Below are 25,899 nucleotides of genomic sequence, written 5' to 3' on the forward strand. Positions count from 1 at the left end.
TGTCATGGTTGTGAGCCCCGAGGGCTGCCTCTGCTGGCTAAAGGTAAAGAAATAGATTTTTTTTCTATTTCTTTACCTTTGGTATAATCGCGCCACCCGCGCTTTACTTTTAATGTTATAAGTAAAGCACGGGTGCCGCGATTATACCAAAAGTAAAAAAAACAAAAAAAACCCCCAGCTAGTAGTGTGCGCGCGCCACACTGCGAGGCATGTTTTCAATTATCGCGCCCGTGTCTGGGCACGATAATTGAAAACATATAGGCTTTGGTGCGCGTAACAGACAGCAATAGGCCATGGGCGGAGCAACGCGACCGCCTATGGCCTATTGTGTGTTCTGTTACAAAACAACACGCACTCCAAGCCCGATCCGAGAAGACCATAGGAAAAACACACGCAAGAGCGTGTTCATTTCCAGGGTCCTTTCTGAAACCTGATCAAAAGGACTCCCGCTGCGCTAACACTGCTGCACAGTGTAACGCTAGGCGTGAGACCAAAATAGCCTGGACCACAGCAACCCCAAAGGAGCAGAGGAGGGGGACCGGAACACGTATGGCTGAAAAAGGGTTCCACACCCAACAAAGGCCAGCGGGAGGGGAGAAGGCTGTGTGGAGGCCTTGCAGAAGTGAAGGAAATTGCTCCCCCCTCCTGCCAAGCAATAGTAGTCAGAGCCAGTGCTGAATCGGTGACACCATCCGCAAAGAAGGCACAAGAAAACCTGCAGTAGCTTGTGCTCACCTGGGAGTTACTGAGAACTGTAACATCCCGGCTCATAGATAAACACTCGGGGCTACATATAAGCTGGCGAGCCGCGGATCCCGATACTCTAGACCCCCACCCCGAGTTACATCTTGCTCATAAGAACACACAAACTGTAAATATGGGCAAGACAGATAAGCGGCAACCGCGCTTGAACTTCGAATCGCCCCACTCCGCGAGTCCACCAAGTGTGCACTCAGACACAGTGCTGGATGCCAGGCAGCCGGAGACACCCTTAATGGAGCCCACATTGATCTCTATGCAGCAAAGCCTCCAGGCCATAGTTGGCAAGATAGACATGGCTGCCAAGTTAGGTAAGCAGGCTGTGCGAACAGTGGATCTCCTCACTGGAGGACGAGTCCAATGAAACAGTTGCCAAATGCAGAGGCATGGAGAAAATTCTGGAAATAATGGAAGTAAAGAATGAAGATTTTGGAGGTGCACGACTGGTGGAATAACCTCCGCATTATGGGGGTTCCAGAAAGCACTAATATAGGCCGCCTGGAGGACTACATTGAAGCCATGCTAAAAGAGGTTTTCGAATCAGAGCATCTCTCCCATGGTTCTGAAAAATTAGAGCGCGCACAGATCGCTGGGCCCTAGGCCACCGCTCAGGAGCTCCCCCGAGACCCATTATAGCCAAGCTATTAAAGTACCTTGAATCTGTTCTACGCCTGGCGAGGGAAAAAAGAATATCACCGATCAAGGGAATGAGGTGGCCTTTGTCCCAGATTTTACCATGGTGGTGCAGACAGTAAGTAAGGAATTTGCAACAGTGAAAAAGAAACTACGCATGGCAAACATCCTGTATGCAATATTATATCCTGCACGCCTCCGGTTTACACACGCGGGAAAACCAAGATTCTTTACGTCACCAGGCACAGCTACGGAATTCTTGAAACATGTGCATCAGGACTGATCCAGCGCGCCGCACTCGTTATCATCTGTGCACTCGAAATAGCAACAGGGCCTGCTGATCAGCAAACAACCTCCAGTACAAAACTACTGGAACTCTGTGGCATCTCCAATGCCTGGCACGATAATACTACACTTCCGCAGCTGCATATTATTGACGCCTGACTACGTTTCCCTGAAGCCTGGTTGGAGCTGTAGTAAGTTATGCGACAGCCAATACGGTCACTGACAATTGAAGAAATAATCAAACTTGCATGTAGAATATAAATGCATTATATGTCTATCTTAACCATTGTGCTATTAATAAGTTATCACAAGAGGGATGCCATAGATGATGTAAATAAACTTGGTCATGTGTATAATCTAACCTGCTGGAGCAGACCAAGTAGCGAGGGAGCTCTACTGTTAAGTGCAGGAACATACCAATAACCATATAATAGAATTGTTATGGTTCCTATATTGCACCATGTTGATACTTGCTCAATATATCTTGTTCGTCCCCCAGTTCAGCGGTTGGGACTTAAGGCATCGGCTGCCCCCACGAGGGTGTACCCCTACAACAAAAGTAACAACGAAAAAAGGGGAATCTCAATAATACCTGGATGATTCTACTGTTATTTGTTGATCATTGATTCGGTAATGTCTTTGGTATGATTGGGATGCTAAAGTGGATGGGGGTGGTGGAGGGCTACTTGTTGTTTATTTTGTATACAGTACATCACAGGCATAAATGTAGAAACATTATGCCCATGGAATGGCCTGAAAACCAGGGCCAAAAACAAATGTGCTATCATATTAAGAAACACCAATTCTGGAAGAAATTAGACTAAAACTGGAATGTCAAGGGATTGAATAAACCCAAAAAGATCCATCAGGTGTTTGCATATCTTGACAGGCATCGTGTCCATCTAGTATTGATGCAAGGGACTCATCTCACCAAATTAGGGGACATGCGAGTGGGATTAAAATGGGCGATGGGGAGGGGAGCAGCCTCATATTGTTCGTGCTCCGGGGGTTCTCATACTGACAATAAAGGTACACCCTTCACACTTCCAAAAACTATGTCAGATGACATGGGCCGCTTTACACGAATACAGGGTAACATCTTCGGTACATCAATTACCATTGCTAACACATACAGGCCAAACATTGACAACACTGACTTCTACCGACAACTAGAGAGTAAACTCTAAGTCCTACAACCCACAATAATACTATTGCATGGAGATCTAACCACCTCCTTGGAGTTCAACCTAGATCATAATGCAACAACAGAATGACAGGGAAAAAGGTCGGCACCTGTGATACACAAAATCATTAACGCACACAAGCTGGTTGATATATGGAGGGCACAACAACCCTTGACTCTGGAAGGCACTCCTGGTCCATTTGGGCACAAAAAGTGGTCCAGGTTGGATTACTGGTTTATTTCCAGGGAAGCAGCCACATGTGTGGGAAACCTGCCAAGAACGCTATCAGATCACTCACTAGTGATGCTAGACTTGGCAATCCCCACACTTAACCCCAAGTCCTTCCAATGGCGGCTACAGGCCACATCGCTACTGGACCCCGTTTTTAAAGAGGGTGTGCAGGAGGCCATTATACAGTCCTTGCTGGAGAACAAGGGATCTGTAGACAGTGCAGGCACACTCTGGGAGGCTTTTAAAGCAACTATATGTGGAACAAGCATAGGACTGAAGGCAGGGATGCTGAAAGTCCTACGCGCTAGAATGTAGCAATAGAAAACAGGCATTGGGATAGCCAATAGGTCTCACCTTTTGGATCTTATAAGTGTTTAGCCATGCATCACATTATCCTGGGTACTGTTCCCCCAGGGATTGAAGAGCTATAGCAAAGCTGTACTGGTCACCTGTTTGCTTTTTATTGCTACATTTGGGTGTTAAACTGGTGCTAATGAGGTGCAACCAATGTCCATTCAGTGTTACCATGTTTAAAAAGGACAAAATAACGAAGTAAAACAAAAATGAAGTGTAAGACTCCACGTTTACATTTACTTCGTATTTAGGATGCAGTAAATGTAAACGTGAATTCTTATACTTCAGTTTATTTTTTTTACTTACAAGGTCACAAAGGCGAGACTTATTGGCTATGCCAATGCTTGTTGTTTTAGTGAACCAACATGCAAAGCGCACACTTGACGATTAAATCGCCACGGCAAACGCTCTTAGTAACGCCTGGGGAGCAACGGCGGGTGCTACCTCATTGCGGAGATGCCGAAGAGATGAGCCCGGGAGTGCAGGCAGAGGCTTACATCAGCATTCAGGCAAGCAGCATCGCCATCGGTTTTACCAGAGGATGATTTTCAACAGCTCTCGCCAACTAATTTCCATAATTCGCATTTCTTTAAGAACAGTAAAGTTTGCAAACACAAACAACCACATCAGAGTTCTGCACTCCATGAGAGGTTCACTAAAACAACAAGCCTAGTGAAGTGCTTGTGCTGGCATCCACAAGAGCGAGCAGCGGCGCAGGCAATCTGTTTTCAATTAGAATGCGCGACGCTGCTCGCTCTCGCAAGGTGGATGCCAGCACAATCACGAGTGCTTGAAACAAGCTGACCGATTTCTAAAGTTCATCTCCTAGAGCAGCGCATGCGCGCTGCCTAGGCGAGACCTAAAAACACTTGGGGGCCGGGAAAAGAAATATGAGACGAACCGGAACAAAGACATCCTGGTAGAAATTAGAATTTTGATCACAGAATATAATGAGACTGCTGATCAAGAAATAAAACATATGTCTAGGCGCTGGGTAGCCAGATCATATGGGGAGGGCGGGAGACCCAGCCGCTGTCTGGGCTCCAAGATTAGTATGCCACGTACACAAGCCTACGTCACTAATCTGGACCAACTAGATGAAACAAAATGCTATAGCTTCCCTGAAATACATTATACACCATGGGGCAGCTACTAGGGAAGAAACAATGGTATACCTGGACGAGCTTGCACTCGCTTGGTTGTCCTCCGGACAACGTATTTGGTTAAACCAACTATTGCAGATGAAGTGAGGGAGGCCATTCAATCGTTGCCCACTGACAAGGCGTCAAGAAGCGAAGGACTAATTAGTTAATTTTACAATGCCTTCTCTGACCTGAGAAGACCACAATTGTAGGAAAAGTATGCAGAAGCTTATGACAATAAACTGCTCCCCACAACTTTACGGGAGCCCTTGGTAATAACCTTATTGAAGCCAGGCAAACATTCAACGAGATGTGAATCCTATAGACCATTATCACTCCTAAACATAGACACAAGGATACTTGCTAAAATAATAGCGACCAGGATGCGGCCACTTTCGCCAGCGCTTGTGCTCCTGGATTAATAATCGGGATTCCTCCCAGAACTATCAACTACGCACAACCTAACAACAATATTCGCTGTAACGCCCCAATTGGATACGGACAATAAAGCTGCAGCTGTGCTGTTAGAAGCAGCTAAGGCTTTTGATTCTATAATATGGAGCTTTATGTTTGATGTGCTACACGGTATGGGCATGCCACAAGCATTTACACATTGGATATGCTGATTGTACACTAATCCGGTTGCAAGAATACAGGTTAAGAACACTCATTCCTCTCTAATACCGATATGTAGAGGAACGCTGTAAGGCTGCCCAATATCCCCCATGCTATTTGCGCTTGCATTAGAGCCCTTGGCATGCAGTGTGCAGCAGAAACATGCAGACGCAACACTAAGATTTACGTAGAGGCCATTGGCTATAAAACTATATGCAGACGATATGGTGCTGTATGTACGAAACCCGGAAGAATGGTTAAGCCCCTTGATAAGGGAGTTTGTCAAATATGAAATGCTCTCCGGTCTAAGCACAAATTAGGCAAAATCATTTATATTTCCCCTAACAGATAGCACAATCCCAACGACCTGGACTTTCTGCAGGAAAATGCGTTGAACCATTCAAGTACCTGGGTGTGTGGATACTGAAAGACCCTGAAATAATACTCAAAGAGAACTACGGCCGAGCACTATCGACTATGGAGGTGGCCCGATGGATAAAACTACCATTGACACTAGCTGAAAGGGTGGCAGTTATAAAGATGATAGTGATCCCATAATTTTTATATCTGTTCACTAACATTCCCCTCAACCTGACTAAAGCATTCTTTACTGCACTACGCTCCAACATGATCAGATTGGTTTAGGGGGGTAAACAACCCCTCTGTAGCTGGGAGGTACTTTCTGGACCATATGCACAAGGGGGTTCGGGGACCTAGACCTATATCTATACTACCTTTGCATGCAGGCACACTTTGCACAATACTGGTACTCCCCCTCCTTCTCCCCTATATAGCGGTAGTAGGAGACGGTGTACACCCCACGCCACTCACAGCTCTATTGCCAAAAATGCAACAACCACACCCCAGAAGGGAATATAGCAAAACCGACAGAACAGTTAAGGTCTACCAGAAAATGGCAACAAGTAAAGAGAAAAAGTACCAATGCAATGCCCCCGCATTGCCATTGGTACCCCACTCAAGCATATCAGTCGCACAGAAACCTAAAGCGCCATCCCTCCTGGCAGAAATAGGTGTTGTCACTATGGGAGATGCAAACCTGGACGGTACATTTATCACCCTGGAAACTGTCTCTACGTACAAAAATAGTACTCCTATACTGACATTTACATACCACAGACTGAAAGAAGCCCGTAGAAATGTAAATTCACTACACCCAGCAGCACCGCAGATACTGAAATTGTTACAATTAATGCTTGACAGATCATCTCGCACGAAACTGGTCACCTAATTATATCATGCAATGTAGGTAGAGACAGCCCCACAATATAGACACCCAATCACAAAGAAAGATTGGGAATATTGCTGCGCACTAACCGGTAACCTGACAGCTAACTACAACCTACGAATCATCCATTTTAAATATATATAACAGCTATACTACACTCCAGTGCAGTTGCATAGATATGGGCTGAGGGACTCTGCTACATGTAAAAGATGTAACACATTAGACTCGGACTTTATGCATCTAGCGTGGTATTGCTAGAAGGTACAGGATTACTGGGTGCAGGTAACTAAGGCACTTTTGGATAGGACAATGGAGGTGGTGGCTTGCAACCCGCAATTATGCCTGCAGGGTCTTGTTGCAGGGCTGCAACCACAGAATCCGAGATTAGTGGCGAGTGCACTCCTGCTGGACAAAAATAAAGTAGCTCAAAACTGGGGCAGTAGAAGAGCACCACAGCTTGCACAATAGTTAAAATATACAACATACTGTAAGGATCAATTGACTCAATATGCAGAGAAACCCCCAACGGCGCCTATGCCAAAGACATATGGGCATCCTTTCCAGCATATCTATTGGCAAACTAACGAGAAGACCCAGCAGACATGTCTCCAGATGACTGACTTAATCGTGTTATTTTCTCCCTACTGGTCCCTGCGGGGTGACTCGATGTATTTAAGCCAAACCCTGTATGTATACCAACACCCGGTAGATGAGATATGCATACAGTATGAATAATGGTAGTGTACCTTCTGTTTGTATTATATAACTGAGAAATTGAATTAAAAATAAATAAAGAAATACAGGCAACATAAGAGGTACAGGAGGAGGAGAAGAGAGGGAAGGGGGACAACGAGCAGGAGGCAGGTGAGAGGTCGCTCAGTCTTGTCTCATAGGCCTTTTGGAAGTTGGAAGGACCGGAGGTTTGATGGCCTCCTCAAAAGACAACTTCCTCCTATGAATAAAAGAGTACTTTGGCACCTGTGGAGTTTTTGCCAGGATCAGATCAGTGCCTGGCTGGATCTGCTACTGCTGAACACCCAAATATTCCTGCAGCCGCTTGAGGATGTCTGAAATCTACAGAAGCCGCAGAGGAGGCAGCGGTGGAAAAGGGTCTTGATGCGACTTCAGATGGCCACTCTCCAGAGGGTGTTGAACTATCTCAGTACTGAATGGTTCAGGTCCGTAAGTCTCAAAGCCATACTCACCCTCGGCGCCAAGTGTTTTGATGCAATCTGCCTTGGCTCTGAAATTTTCCGCTCCACCCCTATCGAGCCAGGGGGTGGGCATAGGGTGCATCTTTGAATCTGGCCCAAAGCGGCAGACAAGGCTCTGTGCTTTGTAAAGAGGTGCGGCGCCATGTGTGGAACGGGTGTTCGGTCCATCTTGAAATGGTGGGGACAGCAATGACTGGAAGGCAGTGGGGCATTAGAAGCCTCATGGGTGGCACGGGAGCTTGGGGCTGATGCCTCCAAGTGGTGAGTTAAGGGATCATCATTACTTACTGTGAACTTATGTTGCTGCTGGGCCAAATCACAGGTTTAATCATTATGGTTGGCTCAGTATTTAATCTTTTAACAGCCAATGAAATGAATACCATTTAACCTGGGTAACAATAACACTTATTTACAGGGCTAGGAAAGGGAAAGAATATTGATCAAGCAATACATATAAAAACAGAGGAGTATAATAAAATACAAAAAAAAGGAAATCCCAAATTGAAGCAACCCCATTTACAAAATGCTTTAGAAAAGATATAAAAAAAATTTGCTGATCCAGCACTTACTTCCTCAGCAGTATCCTTCTCTATGCGCACTATTTTATTCTCCCAGTAGATACGCTGGGATTCCAGTTGGCTTGTTAATAAATAGGAGTACTACAGAAACACAAAGAAAACAGAACATACATTAGGAAAGAGGTAAAAAAGACAATTGAGAACAAACAGTTCTCTTCATGTTACTGCTACCTTTGTGTAACCTAAAGTTACATGCTACAAAACTTACCACAAAATAAAGTACAAGTAAAGCACCTTGGTGGTAAACTTACTCATTATCAATGGTGTAGGAGACAAACATTATTTGCAGAATCCTCCTGAACATACAGAAATTAAGCAATGCCGGCAAAAATGATCAGACAAATTGCAATAATACGGAGAGGAAGAGAATATATATATTTAAAAAAAAAAAAAAATTAAAACCTTTATTTGAGAAAATGGATGCATACAAATACGGGTCTACAACCCGGGGGCCGGCCACGGAGCAAAACTGGAAAGCACCATCGTCAATTAAAGGCACAGAGTGGTTAAACGATATTACCCAGCGCTGCAAGTCAGTATTATCAGCTAACTAGAACCACTTGACACAGGATTAGAGGAGGTTAATTTTATATATTTAAAGAATAAAGGATCGGTCGTATAGATAGCAACCTGGAGTACATGGCGGGGAATAATCCAACTGTTTCGTTGCAGTACAACAGAAGAGCAGTAGTCAGAAAGGTCAATAGCATGCAAAACATAGGTCCGTTTATAATTCCTCAATGGTAGTGTCCACGCCCAACCACATGTACCCAGAAACTAACTGAACAGCAATTCCGCAGTAATAAAACCCATCAGGGAAACAGATAGGCTGCAATCACTATACATCCCAACCCCAGAAATAAGAAAGCGAGAAATCCAAAGAAGAAAAGAAGCAGGGGGACTCCACGTTATTGTACCCGCCCCTCAATGATAATGGCGAGCAATAATACAAATAGCGAACGTGCTTGGGGGCGGAGCGACAAATCAGGAGAAACAGTGCCATGAGTATCATGTGTCGTAAAATACATATTCCCTCCCTCACTGTAACTCACCCCACGGGGTTACAAACAGTCGTGGAGACCCAAGGAAAGGATACAAAAGAGCAATAGAAACAAAGAACTACCTAATAGACCCTACTCCACCCACCCCACCCTGCACCCCTGCAGAAGGCTATGGCCTACCCCCCCCAGCAGCGTGCCTGTCGCCCTAATGATGAACCCGAAATATAGAAAAAGAGAATATAGGGAAACGGAAAAGGAAAGGGAGAAAGAAGAAAGAGCCTGGGGAGAGGAACCAGTAGCAAATGGTACGCCCACTTACGCTGTGAGTAATACCCAAAACGAAACTGGCAGGTGTTCAGCCACATGCAAATACGAAGGACTCAACAAAGTATCACAATGTAAGGCAGTCCTTTACTCCATATACCAATCAGTAGCCCTCCGAAATGAACCGGGTTCATCATAGTCCCTTCTTGGCCATCGTCGCTATGTACGTAGATCCAGTGGGCATAGGACATGACGATGAAGAAAGGCCATGGAAAAATTGCTGGAGTATCAACGGAAACAGCCAATAGGACCCTGTAGGAGAGTAGGGTCTGCAATCCTATGATCACCCAGATTTTTTGCTTTTGTTTCACTGGTTTACGACTTTCTCGGGCTGTGGGCCTGCCAATCAGACCCACAGCCTAGCTGTTCTCTCACTAAATTGACATGTGTACCTTAGGTGTATTATCCAATTGGGACTGGGCCACCTTATCAGACCCTGTAACTCGGGGCATAGTAGTACCCAGGGCCTACCAGGGGCTGAAGCATGTATTATGCCGCCCCTGGATGGCCATCTAAATCTGACACAACTGGCTGCACGACAGCTGGGGCAGGGTGGTGTAATCACCCTTTGCTTTAGATATAGTATACCTATATCTAACCCTAAAAATGGACACACAGATTCCTATCAGTCACTCCTATGGCAGGCCTTGACAATCCTGAAGGCAGAGTGCTTGGAATCGTGTGAAATGGTGCTCTGGCATGAGCTGAGCCCGTTTGCAGCTTGCGGAACCAAGTCCTAATAGCTGTTCCATGATAACGCATACCATATACTCTTAAGTGCATTATAATCCTCGCGGTTAAATGCTATCTCTGGTATTGCTTTATCAAAACATGTCGAGTAAGGTGTCATAGGAATTGGAATACTAACCCCTCGCCAATTCTGGCGACGGGGTTAGCATTCCACCCTTCTAGAGGGACACGACATGTATGTAACTGTGAACCCCGGTTAAAGTTAACTGAAGCCTCAGCTCCACAAAATGGATGCTGCCACCACAGACACGAGTCTGACCTCCTGCTGCTGGGAGTCCTTCCAGCGAGGAGAGCGTGGACAAAGGGTTTCCTGCCAGGGGCGGTGCTAGCACCATCCCAGACAGGGTTTTGTGTATCCTGGGTAGGCAGGGCTTTACAGGAAGGTGACTGCAGAGTGGCACCCCGGTGCTCACTACGCATCTGTCGGCTAGAACCAGTTCCAGGGGCACACCAGCCCCTGGCCTGGGGAAAGTCCGGCATGGGAGAGGGGTGTAACCACCCCCCTTCCTGGTCCCACCCCTAGGGCAGGACCTAGTCGCGTACCCACCCCTTTCTTTAGGATAAAGGCAGGAGCGGGGACCCTTCCAAATTAGATCATCTTTGAATCAAGAAACTACTTTCTACGAAAGGAACTCTCGACTTCTTCTCAAGATTTCTCCCTTGTGGCTAAGGAGTAGTCACCCTGCATCCGCAGGCACCATCTAAGAACTCTGCGGTTTGCTGCACGTCCTTCCTCAGGAATCCGACCGACCAGCACGACGAGACCCTGCTTCCCTGGCACCTCTGACCTCTACCTACCTCTACAGCTAAGCTGAGAACCGTAGGTGCGACGAGACCTCGAGGGACCGGCCATCATCAGAACTGCACGACTTCATTCCAGCACAACTGCCGAGGGATCCTCTGGTGAGTGCTTTGGGGTCCGAGAAGCCCCGACCCTGAGCAGCTCCAGCACCGAAGTCCAGCCTCCCAGCATCTCCACGATCTGCGTGGGGCCCTTCTGCTTTTTGCTGCTCACCGCGTTGTTTGGCTACTAGCCCGCTGGCTTGTGGCCTTCTTAACGACGCCCGACGACATCACTGCTGCTGGTCTGGTTGCTCCAGACTGGCCCTTGCTCCCTTCCAAAAGAGGAGCATCCCGGACCCTCCTGGTCCACACCAGACGCCATTTTAGGTCCACCGCGTGGGCTTGAATTTGCCAAGACTTGATGCCCCAATCCTGGGCCCGGCGACGTCGACAGCTTCATCCATCGTGGGACAGCTCGCACCTCCATCCTGGTCGCCGACAACGCCTCCTGGTCCGTGAGACTGCAGAGCACAGCGTCGCCCACTCACCTAGTCGAGGTGACTACCATCCGGTACCCTCCTGGTGCCACCTGACTACTGGCTAGTAGTCACGAACTTGGTCCCCTCTGCTTTCAGGTGTCATCCATCTTCGATCCAGGCTTGGATCACTTGAACAATCTTCACTGGTCGCCTGCCAGCAACTTCTTTCTTCAGGCTCCTGGTTCGTCTACGAGGATTCCCGACGTCTTTTGAGAGCTATGCAGCTGCAGCCCCTGGGCTACGTAAACTCGGCATTTCGGTGCCCCAGCATAGCCTCACTATCCAAGGGTCAGGATCCACTGTCGTTTTCGATCTACCTAGTCGGGTTCGCCCGAGAACACTAACTTTGTGAAATCTAGCTACCATAGACTTTGTCCCGCATCCCGCGTGAGAGTGCATACTCTGCACCCGAGTCCCCTAGGCCTCCTACTAGTAATCTGAAGGTTCAGTAACGTAGTCCTAGCGATTCCAAAGCCTATTAGTACAGTACTTACCTGCTAGTAATTTCGCATTCCACTTCCATAGTATATGGTTTTTCGTGCCCCTCTGGCATTTGTGTAAATTGTGCAACTTGAAGTATTTTCATAAGAGTTTTGTTGTGTGCTTAGTACCCTGTCCTCATAAAGAGTACAGGGCTGTTGTGATCTAAATAAATACACTGTTTATTTTCATAACACTTGTGTGGTGTCCTTTCACTTGGTGTTCAAGGGGTATATGTGATGGTATAACAGCTGGCTTAACACGCCCTCTAGAGTTTAGCCCGAGGACTGCTCGTATCCACGCTACTAGGATAGCTGGTCTATAAGGTTGACTTACAACCAATCACCATAAGGGTTGTTTGGACTGATACAAAGTGCTCACTAGAATAGTGAACATTATATATCAGGCCAACTTCTCACATTGGTGAGCAGCGGTTGGGATTTGAGCTTGCTGTTGTTTTACCACACGTATCCTGAGAATATCTTGTGAAAGATCACATAAGTACTCCAGGTACATATAACTTAGCTTAGAATACTCTGAGTTCTAATGAACCAGCTGTTGTAGCTCCTCAAGGCTTAGCACACCTTGGCTACAACTCTTAGCAAGGGATCAGTAGGCAAACATATAGTGTAGGTAGGTGCATCACTTACACCACACTAGAAGCAGCATGTCAGACAAAGGAGGAAACTCTGAGTCTCCCCTTGTGTCAGTTGACCCTCCACAGGTCATGTCCAGATATGCTGCACTTAGCTTCCAGGAGATGAGACAAATCTGTACATCTAGGAAGCTAAAACAGGGTGCAAACCCTACCATTCCTTTTCTGATTGGTCTCTTAGAGACTTATGATGCTAGGAGGGCTGGTAACACAGAACCTTCTCATCCAGATGGGAATATGCCTCCCCTAGAGGGAACCACAGGTGACCCTGACCTTATCCATCTCTCTGCAGAAGGTGAAGAGGAGGATGAGGATCTAGAGCCATCTGAGGATGAGGCAGACAAAGGTCCAGTTGTAGTTAGCCAGCTAACTATGGACAACTTAAGCAGGCATGAGAATGGTACTAGGAGACCCCTGGGGCCCCTCGCAGGCCAGCTTAACATTGGGAATGGACGAGTTAGGTCTCTATCCAGAGGCTCTAACAGATCCATTCGAACCAATGGCTCTCAGGGCTCTTCTCAAAGAGGGATGACATCCCCTCAGAGGAGAGTATATGAAGCCAAAGTGAGGGAAGTCAATCTGAGGATTGAAAGGGAAGAACTTGCCCTGGCCAAAGAGAGACTTGCCTTTGCTAGAGAGCAAAAGTTAAGTGGGTTAGATCTCACTGGTGGCAGCATTCCCCCAAGGGAAAACAGGAGTTTAGACACTAGACACCTGAGTAAGATAGTGCCCCCCTTTAAACAAGGGGATGATATCCACAAATGTATTACTGCTTTGGAGAGGGCCTGCACTGTACAGTGTGTCCCCCAGAGTCAGTGGGCAGCTATCTTGTGGCTCTCCTTTGAAGGTAAAGGTAGAGATAAGCTCCTCACTACTAGAGCTGAGGATGCTAACAATTACCAAGTCCTGAAAAATACACTGATTGATGGGTTTGGCCTAACCACTGAGCAGTACAGGTTGCTGTTCAGGGATACCCAGAAAACTCAGTCTCAGGACTGGTCTGATTTTGTCGATTGTGCCACTAAGGCTTTGGAGGGCTGGTTGCTGGGCAGTAAAGTTACTGATTATACAGGATTGTACAATCTGATCATGAGGGAACAGATTTTAAACAATTGTCAGAACCAGTTGTTGCATCATTATCTTGTTGACTCAGATCTGACCTCTCCCCAAGAATTGGGAAAGAAGGCAGACAGATGGGTCAGAACAAGAGTTAAGCAGAACCAGGGCCAGAACCAGGGTGGTCAGAAGAAAGCAGACCAGAAGGGTAAAGATTCTAAGGGTGAACAAAATGACCAGAAGTCTTTGACAGGTCCCCAACAACCCAAAGAGGGTGGAGGTCAGGCTTCCCAGAAAAAGAAGAATCAAGAAGGCCAATCAAAAAGGTGGTGCCAATACTGTAAAAGTAAAACTCACTGGTTTAGTGAGTGCACCAAGAAAGGAGGGCAGACTCCTGCTACTGCAGCCCCTAAGGCACCTGTGCCCCCTAGTACAGCCAGCAGTAGTAGTGCACCTCCCAAGGGATTAGTTGGGTTAACCTTGGGTTCTGAGGGGTATGACAACTTAGTTGGCACACTCACTCAGGCTGTCCTTGTCTGTACAGGGGATATGGATATATCCCCTGATGTCAGTCCCAATACTTTGGGCAAATACAGGCAGACACCTTTAATAAATGGAAGAATGGCTCAGGCCTATAGGGACACTTGTGCCAGTGTCACAATGGTGACACCTAACTTTGTGGACCCTGGACAGATCATGCCAGGTACAGATTTCCTGGTGACCAATGCAAGCAATGTCACTACCAGTCATAGTATGGCAATTGTTGCTTTCTCCTGGGGAGGGGTAAATGGCCAAAAGAAGGTTGTAGTTAGTTCAGACCTCCCAGTGGATTGTTTGTTGGGCAATGATTTGGAGTCATCACAATGGTCAGAAGTGGAGCAGAGGACTCACATGGAGATGTTAGGCTTGTCAGCACATGTGCTTGCTGTGACTAGGTCACAGGCCAGAAGATGCCCCACTGAACAGGTGCTGGATCCTGGAACAATGGACCAGACACCTTCCAAGAAGAAGAGCAGTAGGGTTAAGGCATTGCCTTCCCCCTTGACCCAGGCTGAGGATCAAGTCTCAGAGGAGGCTGACCTACAGGAATTGAGGGAAACTGAGCCTAAAGAATTTGAACTTGATCAAGTTGAATTTCTGGGCTCAGGGGGACCCTCAAGAGAAGACCTGGGGAAGGAACAATTAGACTGCCCTTCCCTTGAACCCCTCAGACAGCAGGCTGCTGCTGAGGCTGCTGGGAACGCCACAGGTACCCACAAGGTATACTGGGAGGATGGACTCCTGTACACTGAGGCAAGAGACCCCAAGCCTGGCATGACCAGGAGGCTGGTTATCCCCTTGTCTCAGAGAGGTTTCCTTCTTACCTTGGCCCATGAGATTCCCTTAGCAGGACACTTAGGCCAGACAAAGACTTGGGACAGACTTGTCTCACACTTTCACTGGCCTCACATGAATGAGGATACCAAGGAGTTTTGTCGCTCCTGTGTCACTTGCCAAGCCAGTGGTAAGTCAGGTGGCACAACAAAGGCCCCCCTTATACCAATGCCTGTGGTGGGGGTGCCCTTTGAAAGAGTGGGGATTGACATTGTTGGTCCAATGGAACCCCAGACAGCATCAGGGCACAAGTTTATACTGGTGGTAGTGGATCATGCCACCAGGTATCCTGAAGCTATTCCCCTTAGGACCACTACAGCATCTGTTGTGGCAAGAGCCCTAGTTGGAGTGTTCTCCAGAGTGGGCTTCCCAAAGGAGGTTGTCTCTGACAGAGGTGCAAACTTAATGTCAAGCTACTTAACTGCTATGTGGAAGGAATGTGGTGTCAACTACAAGTTCACTACACCCTATCATCCACAATGCAATGGGCTTGTTGAAAGGTTCAACAGGACCCTAAAAGGGATGATTCATGGACTACCTGAAAAGCTCAGGCGTAGATGGGATGTCCTGATACCCTGCCTTCTGTTTGCTTACAGAGAGGTCCCACAAAAGGGGGTTGGCTACAGCCCTTTTGAACTTTTGTATGGGCATCCTGTAAGAGGACCCCTGTGTTTGGTGAAGGAAGGATGGGAGAGACCTCTCAAAAAGCCTGCAACCAACATAGTGGACTATGTACTTGGTCTCCACTCCAGGATGGCTGAGTATATGAAGAAGGCATCTGAAAACCTTAAGGCCAGCCAAGAACTCCAAAAAGCTTGGCATGACCTGACTGTGTATCAGCCTGGACAGAAGGTGTGGGTGTTGGAGCCAGTGGCCCCAGCAGCACTCAAAGACAAATGGTCTGGGCCCCACACAATTCTTGAGCAAAAGGGAGAGGTCACCTACCTGGTGGACCTTGGAACTCCCAGGAGCCCCCACAGGGTGCTCCATGTTAACAGGCTCAAAGCATATGTCGACAGGAAGGACATGAGCTTGCTCATGGCCATAGATGAGGGACAGGAGGAAGAGAGTGACCCTCTCCCAGACCTGCTCACTCAGAATCCTGATGATGGATCAGTAGATGGTGTTGTCTTTTGTGGCAGCCTCTCTGAACATCAACAGAAGGATTGCAAACAAGTTCTTCAATCCTTCAGGCATTTGTTCTCTCTAACACCCAGTCAGACCAATTGGTGTACCCATGAGGTTGACACTGGTGACAGCTTGCCATCAAGAGTAAAATCTACAGGCAGCCTGATCATGTTAGAGACTGCATCAAAACTGAAGTGCAGAAAATGTTGGAGTTGGGAGTCATTGAACCCTCAGATAGCCCTTGGGCTAGTCCAGTAGTTCTAGTGCCAAAGCCTCACACCCAGGGATGGTAAGAAAGAGATGAGGTTTTGCGTAGACTACAGAGGTCTCAATGCAGTCACTAAGACTGATGCCCACCCAATACCAAGGGCAGATGAGCTTATAGATAGATTGGCTTCTGCCAACTACTTAAGTACATTTGACCTGACAGCTGGGTATTGGCAAATCAGGTTAGCTGAGGATGCCAAGCCCAAGACAGCATTTTCTACCCCTGGTGGGCATTATCAATTTGTGGTATTGCCCTGTGGTTTGAAAAATGCACCTGCCACCTTCCAAAGGTTGGTGAATCATGTTCTCACTGGGCTGGATGACTTCTGTGCAGCATATCTTGATGATATTGCTGTCTTTAGCTCCACCTGGGAGGATCACCTGGTCCACCTGAGGAAAGTGTTAGAGGCACTGCAAGCAGCAGGTCTCACTATCAAGGTCACCAAGTGCCAGATAGGGCAGACACAGGTTGTATACTTGGGCCACCTGAGGTTCCGTGACGGTTCCGTGACGACTTGAACCCGTGTTTTCAAGTTTGTCGGAAATACATAAAATTAGTATCAGCGAACCGCAAATGATCCATTTAGTATATCCTAGTGTTTTCGCTACGCTACGAGCAAGAGCACTCCTTCCACTGACACATTTCTGATATACACACGGCATCCATCTTAGATCGTGGCCGCCATTTTGTGGTTCCTTGCCCTCACATATGCAATAGCCTCTGATCATTTCATTCACTTCACTTTGATTAAAGACACGTAGCCTTAGCCGGAGATTCACCTCTTACATGACACGTGCACCTTAAACCAGATCACGCTGAAGCTGCATGACTCGACAAAGGCTGCCTCCTCTGCCCGAGGCCAGCCCACCTGAACTGGTTTTCCTGTCCATTGTACCTGATCATGATTAGGCGGCCGAAGCCGGTAGCCTTGCCCATTTACAACCCACAAACATCTCTTATCCCGTTTTCTATCTTCTGCACCTGGCTCTGCTCCTTTTCCTTCTGGGCCTTTATTAGGGGGAGGTAACGAACTTTACGATGAGGCGGTCCGGGTCTTGAATGCAATATTGACAAGGGATTGTGATGGACTGGTGGGAACCCCTCTTCGTGATGTTTGGTATCAGATATTATCGACAGTTCCTGTGTAACGCCAAATATTTATTGTTTAGAGACACAAAAGGTTTGGGAATGTACCGACATGTGAAATATTTGCCTAGAGCACAATTTTTGGTATATAAGGAGCAACCCACTTTGTACAAATCGAACAGTCTCCTAGATTCTGCCCGTGTGTAGATTCTGTGACTTCTGTGTCCCTGCAGTAATAAACCTTTGGTCTTTGACGCCACCATCGAGAAGCCCGTGTTTCTGTTCATTTGTGCACCAAGGCAGGTGGGACTCCGGGGTCTTTGGGTGTTGTACCCTGACACCTCTGGACGGAACCAAAAAGTCCAGAACTCCAATTGGCGCCCAACGTGGGGCGACGTCATTCGGTACCGGTCCAAAAGCCTGAAGAGTTCGAGAAGCTTCGTGTGAAGATTCCTGAGGGAGGCGCCCCACTTCATCGATCCCGGCATATCGCAAAAGTGGCCCTGAAGTTCTCTTCCACGAGGGTTCCCGTTCAGGACGGCTGCAGTGGGCCGTTGCCTTGACCGTCGCCCTGTCTTGGACCCGAAGTGGTGCAGTCCTTAGTACGGCGAAACGTGACGGGTTTCTCCTTGGTGACGTCTTCAGTGCCTCAGTTAAGTATTTAGTGATAGCTAGCTGGTTACTTTTGTGAGGATTGTTAAAAATCCTTGATCGGTTCTTGGTTTGGTTTGGTTTTGTTAGATTATCACTAGTTGTTCTGGTTACGATAATCTATTTGGTTCAGTTTGGGTATCGATACATCAGTTCGTTTTGGTAGGCCTAAGTTCTTGGTTCAAGTGCACAATTTGTTTCGTGTTTTGTTTGTTTTGTGTTCCGGACTGAGAATGGTAAGTCGGAAAATGTTGTCTTGTTTTAGTTGCAACAGTGACTCACAATTAGAGGATTCCTGTCTGGTTCCTCCGATTGGGACTCCCCTATATGACCTATATTGTAAGTATGGTGTGGGTCCTATAACTTATAATGAGATATGGGTCCGTTATTGTAAGAAGGATGGTGTCCTTAGTTGGCCACTGCATGGTAGTTTTGAACAAGAGATTCTCGACAATTTAGAAGCGAAATTGTTTAGGAAGAAAGCCCGGCCGGCAATGTTTGACTCTTTTCGTTATTGGCGGAAAGAATCCAAACAGAGAGAAATGAAAAGGTTGAAAAAAGAGCAAAAAGAACTAGAAGAGTTAACTCTAGAGCAAGCGACTAAACAGTTGCAGGCTGACGAGTGTGAGAAAGCCATAGATGTAGCCATTAGAGAGCGTAACTTAGCGATTGACAAGTGCTATCCTGCCTTGCCATCGAAAATGGCTAAGATACTGGAGGATTCCGAAAACGATCCTCTGCTATCTTATCTGTTACGGTCGCCTCCACCGTACGCACAAGGTGCTGCGGCTCCACTTATACCGGATGTTCAATTGCCGGTTGCTGGACAACCTGGTGTTCTTGTTCCTCAGAATCAAGTTCCTATACTTCCTGTGGTGAATGTAAATGTTCCTACAGCTCCTCCTCTTCCCGCACTGCCCGCTCCTATACCTACCACTGTACCTATTGGTCCTCAAACTATTTTCCTCGATACTCCTACTGTTTCGTCATCTATTCCTACCTCTACTGCGTTCTCTATGTCTGCGAGTGTACTAACTCCACTTTCTGTTCGTCGAAGAATTACTGATTCTGTTACTAATATGCTGTCTCCTATATATAAAACCTTGATTAAGACTCCTACTCCTGACTCTGTTCAGAGACGGAGTCAGCTTCCAAGTACTGAGGAACGGGGAGTTTTAGACTCCACAGCTCTCAGATGGATTACAAAAGTTAGAAGATATAATACGAAAGATGTGTTAGAGACATTTATGCAATGGGGAGAGCCAACACAGCGATACGTCTTCGACGAGATGTGCTCGTTGTTGCGTGAGGAAATAGAAGAAGACGATGTCGAATCAGATTTGGAAGATTTAATTAGGGTTCAAAAAGAGTTTGCTGCTGGAATGATAGTGGGCGATAATATAAAGGAAGCGATGGAACTCATTTTGAGTTTTAGGATTGATCCATCTCTTCGTTCCCCGAGAGATTTAGAGAAAGGTAGAATGAAGCCAAGTCGCCAATATCCTATGAGGGAGGTTCCTCCAATTTGGCGCGAAGCAGTACAACGTGATGATAATGCGGGTATTGCAGCTGCTCCAGCACAGTTCCAAAGAGTATGGATACATATTCCGTGGAAGCGAGCAGAAGTGTTAGCAGTGAAACAGGCCTTGCCAGATCCACGTAAGAATCCAGCCGGATATTACAAGGAATTGACACAGACAGTTGAGGCTTGTATAATGAACTTAGCCGACATTGATATGTTGTTTGGTAATGTAGTTCCACAACCAGTGTGGGCTAAAATTCGTAGAGAGGATCATCAGGCTGCTTTAGGTGGTGATTGGGCAGCTATCACTGCAGCAGACGCTCAACAAATAGGTGGTGCGAAACCCGAACCTTTGATTGCTAATCTGCCAGGCAGAATAATAGATTTAATGAAGACTCTGATGCCAGCATTGCGTGTTAATTGGGATAAATTATCCGCATGCAAGCAGAAGAAAGACGAAAGTGTCTCCGACTTCTTCACGAGGTTCGAAGAGACTTTTGTAGACCATAGTGGTCAGGATATGAGCACTGAAGGAGGACAGAGATTGTTTGTCGATAAATTTGTGCATAATTTGTTACCCGAATTATGCAATAAATTGAAAGACTCAGAAAGTGCGTGGGCTGTATCTACGACAGCGCAAATACTTGCGACTGCACAGTACTATGAAAATAGGGATAAAGAGGAAAAGGAGAAATCAGAGAAGAAAACGAAAGATTTAAAGACTAAAGTTCTTTTACAGCAGGCGTATCCGCCTCGCACGAATCAGACTAATATGCAACAGAATTCGTATCAAAGGACAGATTATAGTACATCAAGGCCTCAATATCAATGGAATCAATGCGCGTACTGTAAGAAAGAGGGTCACTATAAAAATGATTGTCAGATCTTAGCGCAAAATAATGCGGCAGCAGCTCAGAGAGGTCGTGGTAATTTTGCACAGAATTCTAGAGGTCGGGGACGAGGTGCTATGCCTCCGCAAACGAATGATCGTCCCTCCAATCATTTTGATCAGCGAAATGTACAGTCAGCTCAACAGAATAGATCTCAGCAATATCTTGTTGAGGATTATTGTGAAGTTGAAGAGGGATTTCAACAAAATGGGTACTAGGACAGCCATGGACAGAGAGAGGGAGTAGTATCAGTTCCAGTGGATCAGAGTGGGCCTTATGTCGCAGTAGCAACATCAGGTGTAGTCGAACCGTTTCTGTTGGATACTGGTGCCGCAAAAAGTTCTATAATGCATGCGAAACTCCCTGGCGCACCTTTGTCTGGCTCAACAAATGTTTCCGTAGGTTTTTCAGGCGCCCCTGTGTACAACCCGATATCTGGTCCTTTGTCTATTTCTGTTGGACCGTGTCAATTGAAAGCACCCTTAATTTTGACGACAGGTTGTAATGAAAATCTGCTTGGTTTAGATTTGTTAAAACGACTATATGCGACATTGTACTGTTCTCCGGAAGGAGTACAGATTACTTTGGGTAAAAGACTCACCTCTCCGATGTACTTGTCAATGGACAAACTCCCGCCGGAGCTACGTTCACTCCCTGATTCTCTTTGGGCGACTGGTCCCAACGATGTAGGTCTACTAGAGATTCCACCGTATGTAGTAACTTTGAAAGCGAATGTGAAATTTCCAAGAATTCCTCAATATAAAATATCGAATGAAGGTGAGCGTGCACTCTTATTGATTGTGCAAGATTTGATTAAAAAAGGTGTGGTTGAAGAAACGCGAGGAAATGTTTGTAATAGTCCTGTATTGCCGATTTTGAAACGAACAGATCCTACAAAGCCTCCAGTCTATAGGTTTGTCATAGACCTTAGAGAAGTTAATAAGATTGTAATTCCGCAGTTTCCTGTAGTGCCAGACATTACTGCTTTGTTAACATTGATTCCTGCTACAGCTACATGGTTCTCAGTCATCGACTTGAAGAATGCCTTTTTCAGCATTCCGATAGCCGAGGAAAGCAGAGATATTTTTGGCTTCTGTTTAGGAGGTCGCAGTTTCAGATTTAAACGCGCTCCACAAGGCTACTGTGAAAGTCCATCTATTTACAGTCAAGCTTTAAAAAGCCAGTTAGATTCTTTTGTCCTTCCTCCAGGTTCTGCCCTAGTACAATACGTAGATGATCTTTTGGTGGCTGCCGATGACAAGGAAACTTGCAAAGCAGCTACAATTTCACTATTGCATCATTTGTCTAATTTGAATCATAAGGTGTCACCTTCCAAAATGCAATATTGCTGCCAAGAAGTAACCTACTTAGGTCATCTCTTGTCAAAGGAGGGAAGGAAGTTGACCCCAGAAAGAATAAAAGCAATTACGCAGATGAGTGTTCCACGCACACAGAGGGAAGTACGTGCCTTTCTAGGTATTACCTCTTACTGTAGGCAATGGATCCCAAATTTTTCACTTTTAGCAAAACCGTTGGTAGCTTTGACTGGGAAAAATGTTCCGAGTCCGGTGCCATGGTCTGATGAATGTCAAGAGAGTTTTGCTGAATTACGAAAAGCTTTGTGTTCAGCTCCTGTATTGGGCACACCTGATTACAGTAAGCCATTCACGCTCTACGTTCACGAAAGAGAAGGTTGCGCGTTGAGTGTCTTGACACAGAAGTTTGGTGATAAACAACGCCCTTGTGCGTATTTCTCATCAACATTAGATCCGGTAGCTAGAGCATTGCCTAGTTGTTTGAGGGCTACAGCGGCAGCTGCAGCTTCCATTCGACAATCTGCTGGTTTGGTGATGAACAATATGCTAGTGGTCATGGTTCCTCATGCAGTGGATACACTCATGAACCGAACGAAGACTCAACACCTTACTAGTGCGAGATTATCTGGTTACGAGCTGACGTTATTAGCGAGTCATATTCAGATCAAAAGATGCAATGTATTGAATCCAGCAACATTGTTGCCGACTGATCAAGAGTCGAGTGATTCTGAGCCACATGACTGTTATTTCAAAACGGAGGAAGAGACAAAAGGTCGTATCGACTTGAGAGATACTCCTCTATCCGACCCAGATGGTACGCTGTATGTGGACGGGTCATGTTTTAAATTGGAGAATGGTGATGTGACTGCTGCCTACGCGGTAACGACTTTGAAGACGATTGTGGAGACTGCAAGAGTGAGTCAGAATTCTGCCCAAGCAGCAGAGTTAATAGCTCTTACGAGAGCGTGTGTTTTAGCTGAGGGAAAGAGAGTGAATGTGTTTACAGATAGTCAGTACGCATTTGGCGTGGCCCATAGTTTTGGCCGGTTGTGGAGAGAAAGGGGTTTCATTACGTCCCATGGGACTAAGATTCAACATGGTCAGCTAGTTAACGACTTGTTAGAATCTCTAACCTTACCGACTGAAGTTGCGATTGTGAAGTGCAGTGCTCATAAAGCAATCACGGATGATATTGGTCGGGGAAATGCCTTTGCTGATGAAACCGCTAAACAGACAGCTAGAGACATGATGAGTAGAATGTATGTTGCTACGTCTGCAAGATGGATTGCTGAGTCTGGAATGTGTGAGGACACAATGGAAAGTGTGAAAGAGATTCAGAAAGAAGCGACTGAGGAAGAGAAACGCGTATGGAGAGAAAGTACGGGCAAATTGGACTCGAATGGATGTTGGATCGATTTGACAGAACAGCAGCGTTGGATGTTGCCTGATGCGTATGTGCTTGCAGTAGTGACGATGGCGCATGGAGTGGCGCACATAAGTTCTAAAGGGATATGTAAGATGTTAGCTCCGGTTTGGAAGAATGAGGGAATCAGTAAGTGTGCAGAGAGAGTGGTGAAAAATTGTATGGTGTGCTTGATGCATAATCCTGGCAAGGGAACTCCAACTCCAGCTGGTCATTTCGCTCCTCCTTCCTGTCCCTTTGAAGTGATTCAGTTAGACTTCATTCACATGGAACGCTGCAACAATTTAAAATACGTCCTGGTGGTAGTTTGTGCTTTTTCCAGGTGGATAGAAGCATACCCACTAAAGGACAACACTGCTTTATCAACTGCCAAAATTCTTCTCAAAGAATTTTTCCCTAGGTTTGGAATGCCACGGATTGTATGGTCAGATAACGGAAGTGAGTTTATAGGGAAAGTTATGCAGAGTGTGTGTGCTGGTCTAGGATTGAAACAAAAATTCCATAGTGCAAACCATCCCCAATCTGCTGGTTTAGTCGAGGGTTACAATGGCACCCTCAAGCTTAAAATAGCCAAAATTCAAGCATCCACAGGTTTGGCTTGGCCAGACGCACTTCCTTTGGCCTTGTTATCAACGAGAGCAACAGTGCATTCTAGAATAGGGCTTTCTCCATATGAGATTGTATTTGGCCGCCCGGCAAATGTCTGGGGTGTGCCAAGGCCTAAACAATTCTGCTCCATTGAATATCCTATGTTGATAGACTATCTTTACGACTTGACTGCTAAATTAAGTCTTATTCATCAACAGGTTTTTGATGCTTTGCCAAAACCTCCGGAGAGTCCAGGGCATCAGCTGAAACCCGGCGACCACGTGGTGGTCAGAAATTTTGCGAGGACAAAGAATCTTCAGCCTCGCTACATCGGCCCCTTCCAAATCCTGCTGGCGACGAGGACAGCTGTACGTGTTGCTGGTCGCAAGCACTGGATCCACGCTTCTCACGTAAAGCGTGTTCCACTGCCGCTGCCCTACGACGACTGGGTGAAGAAGGGAATTGGTGCCTCCGAATCTGAAATAACTCCAAAATTTGTCCCTTTCAGCGATGCCGATTTGATTTCTGACACTTTGAAACGTGACTCTCCTCTTGAAAAGACTGCTTTGAACATTGAACATTTGTCTCCAGCATCAAAAGAAACTTTGCCATCTGCGAACGTAAACTCTGCAACAGCTGCTAGTGATACACTATTTTCCGATCAAACAGTACCAGCAAGGAAAAGATACCACCTTAGAAGCCATAAAACGAACTTATAAAGCAGGCAACTGCATACTGTGATTTTGATATATTTATATATATTTTGAACTTTTGCTTTTCAGCCAGGAAGTTTGCTATTGTTTATTGTTTTTAATAAATTGCCTTGCCGTCTGGGTAGCCGTAGGGTCGTGGCTGTGTGCCTAGTTTGAATTTGCAGGGGTCTGACACAAGGTCGATCTTTCTGTTAGTACTGGGAACTCCCAGGGCTGACAGAGGCATTTTCATCTACGTACACATCATCAGTGGTCGCGAGCGGATTGTAGAAGATGGAACTTCCTGCGCTGCAACGAGAAAATGTGATTTACGTTCGCAGAAACAGACTAAATAGAATTCTTCACAGCAAATGTTTCTTGATGCAATGTGCCATTACATTTTTGATTGTTTTAGCAACATTGGTGGGTGGAATTGTCTTTAGCATAAATTTGATTTTTGTGCCAGTATCTACAGTACCTCCCCTTGATCCTGCTATTTCTACTGTTTCTTCTATACACTCTTTTCACTCGTTTCCGGAACATGAGCAAGCTCGACGCTCAGAATTCATTAATAATACTTTTGTACAGCTCTTGCACCAACACCAACTGGTAGTTAACACGACAGACTGTTGGGTGTGTGGCTTGATACCCCACACTATGGATAAAGGTATTCCCTATCTGGTTTTGCCTTTCAGCTACAATGGATCATTTCAGGCCCTTCAAACCATCTTTGCTTATGCTCTTGAGACCTATCCTCCACGTCCACCACGTTCCACTAAATATAACTCTGCCAACAAAGCTTTAGTCCAGGGAATTATTGACATGGTCAAAGACGTCAATAATACTCCATCATACCCTAGAGACGAATTGCGAGTATATTTAAGTTGGAATACTTCAGAGTATCGCCTTAGTTTAGGAGAAAGCAAGCGTAAAAGCTCAACTCCAATCTGGGTCGTACCTCACCGAGGTCAGGTCTGTTTGCAAGGTAATGGGAGAAATCCGAGAGCTCAGCTAGGGAGGAGTGAGTGCGTAGAGACTTATGTGTTTCCGGCTAACTCTTCCCCTGCCTTTCTTACTGCTAGGGGTACCTATTTCATTTGTCGAGACAGAGCTTATACATGGTTGCCTGCCG

General features: G+C 46.2%; 1 protein-coding gene across 1 annotated transcript in view; it reads right to left on the bottom strand.

Annotated features, from left to right (window-relative positions):
• The window catches only part of BRAP (BRCA1 associated protein), a 281,450-nt gene that overhangs the window by 19,398 nt on the left and 236,153 nt on the right, over positions 1–25,899 (bottom strand). Inside the window, exon 10 of the mRNA XM_086943057.1 lies at positions 8,233–8,322. Coding sequence (XP_086799183.1) covers positions 8,233–8,322 — 90 coding nt within the window. The remainder of the gene's footprint in view (positions 1–8,232; positions 8,323–25,899) is intronic.

The sequence above is a fragment of the Lissotriton vulgaris genome, chromosome 11, assembly GCF_964263255.1.
Source record: "Lissotriton vulgaris chromosome 11, aLisVul1.2, whole genome shotgun sequence".
Lineage (NCBI taxonomy): Eukaryota > Metazoa > Chordata > Amphibia > Caudata > Salamandridae > Lissotriton > Lissotriton vulgaris.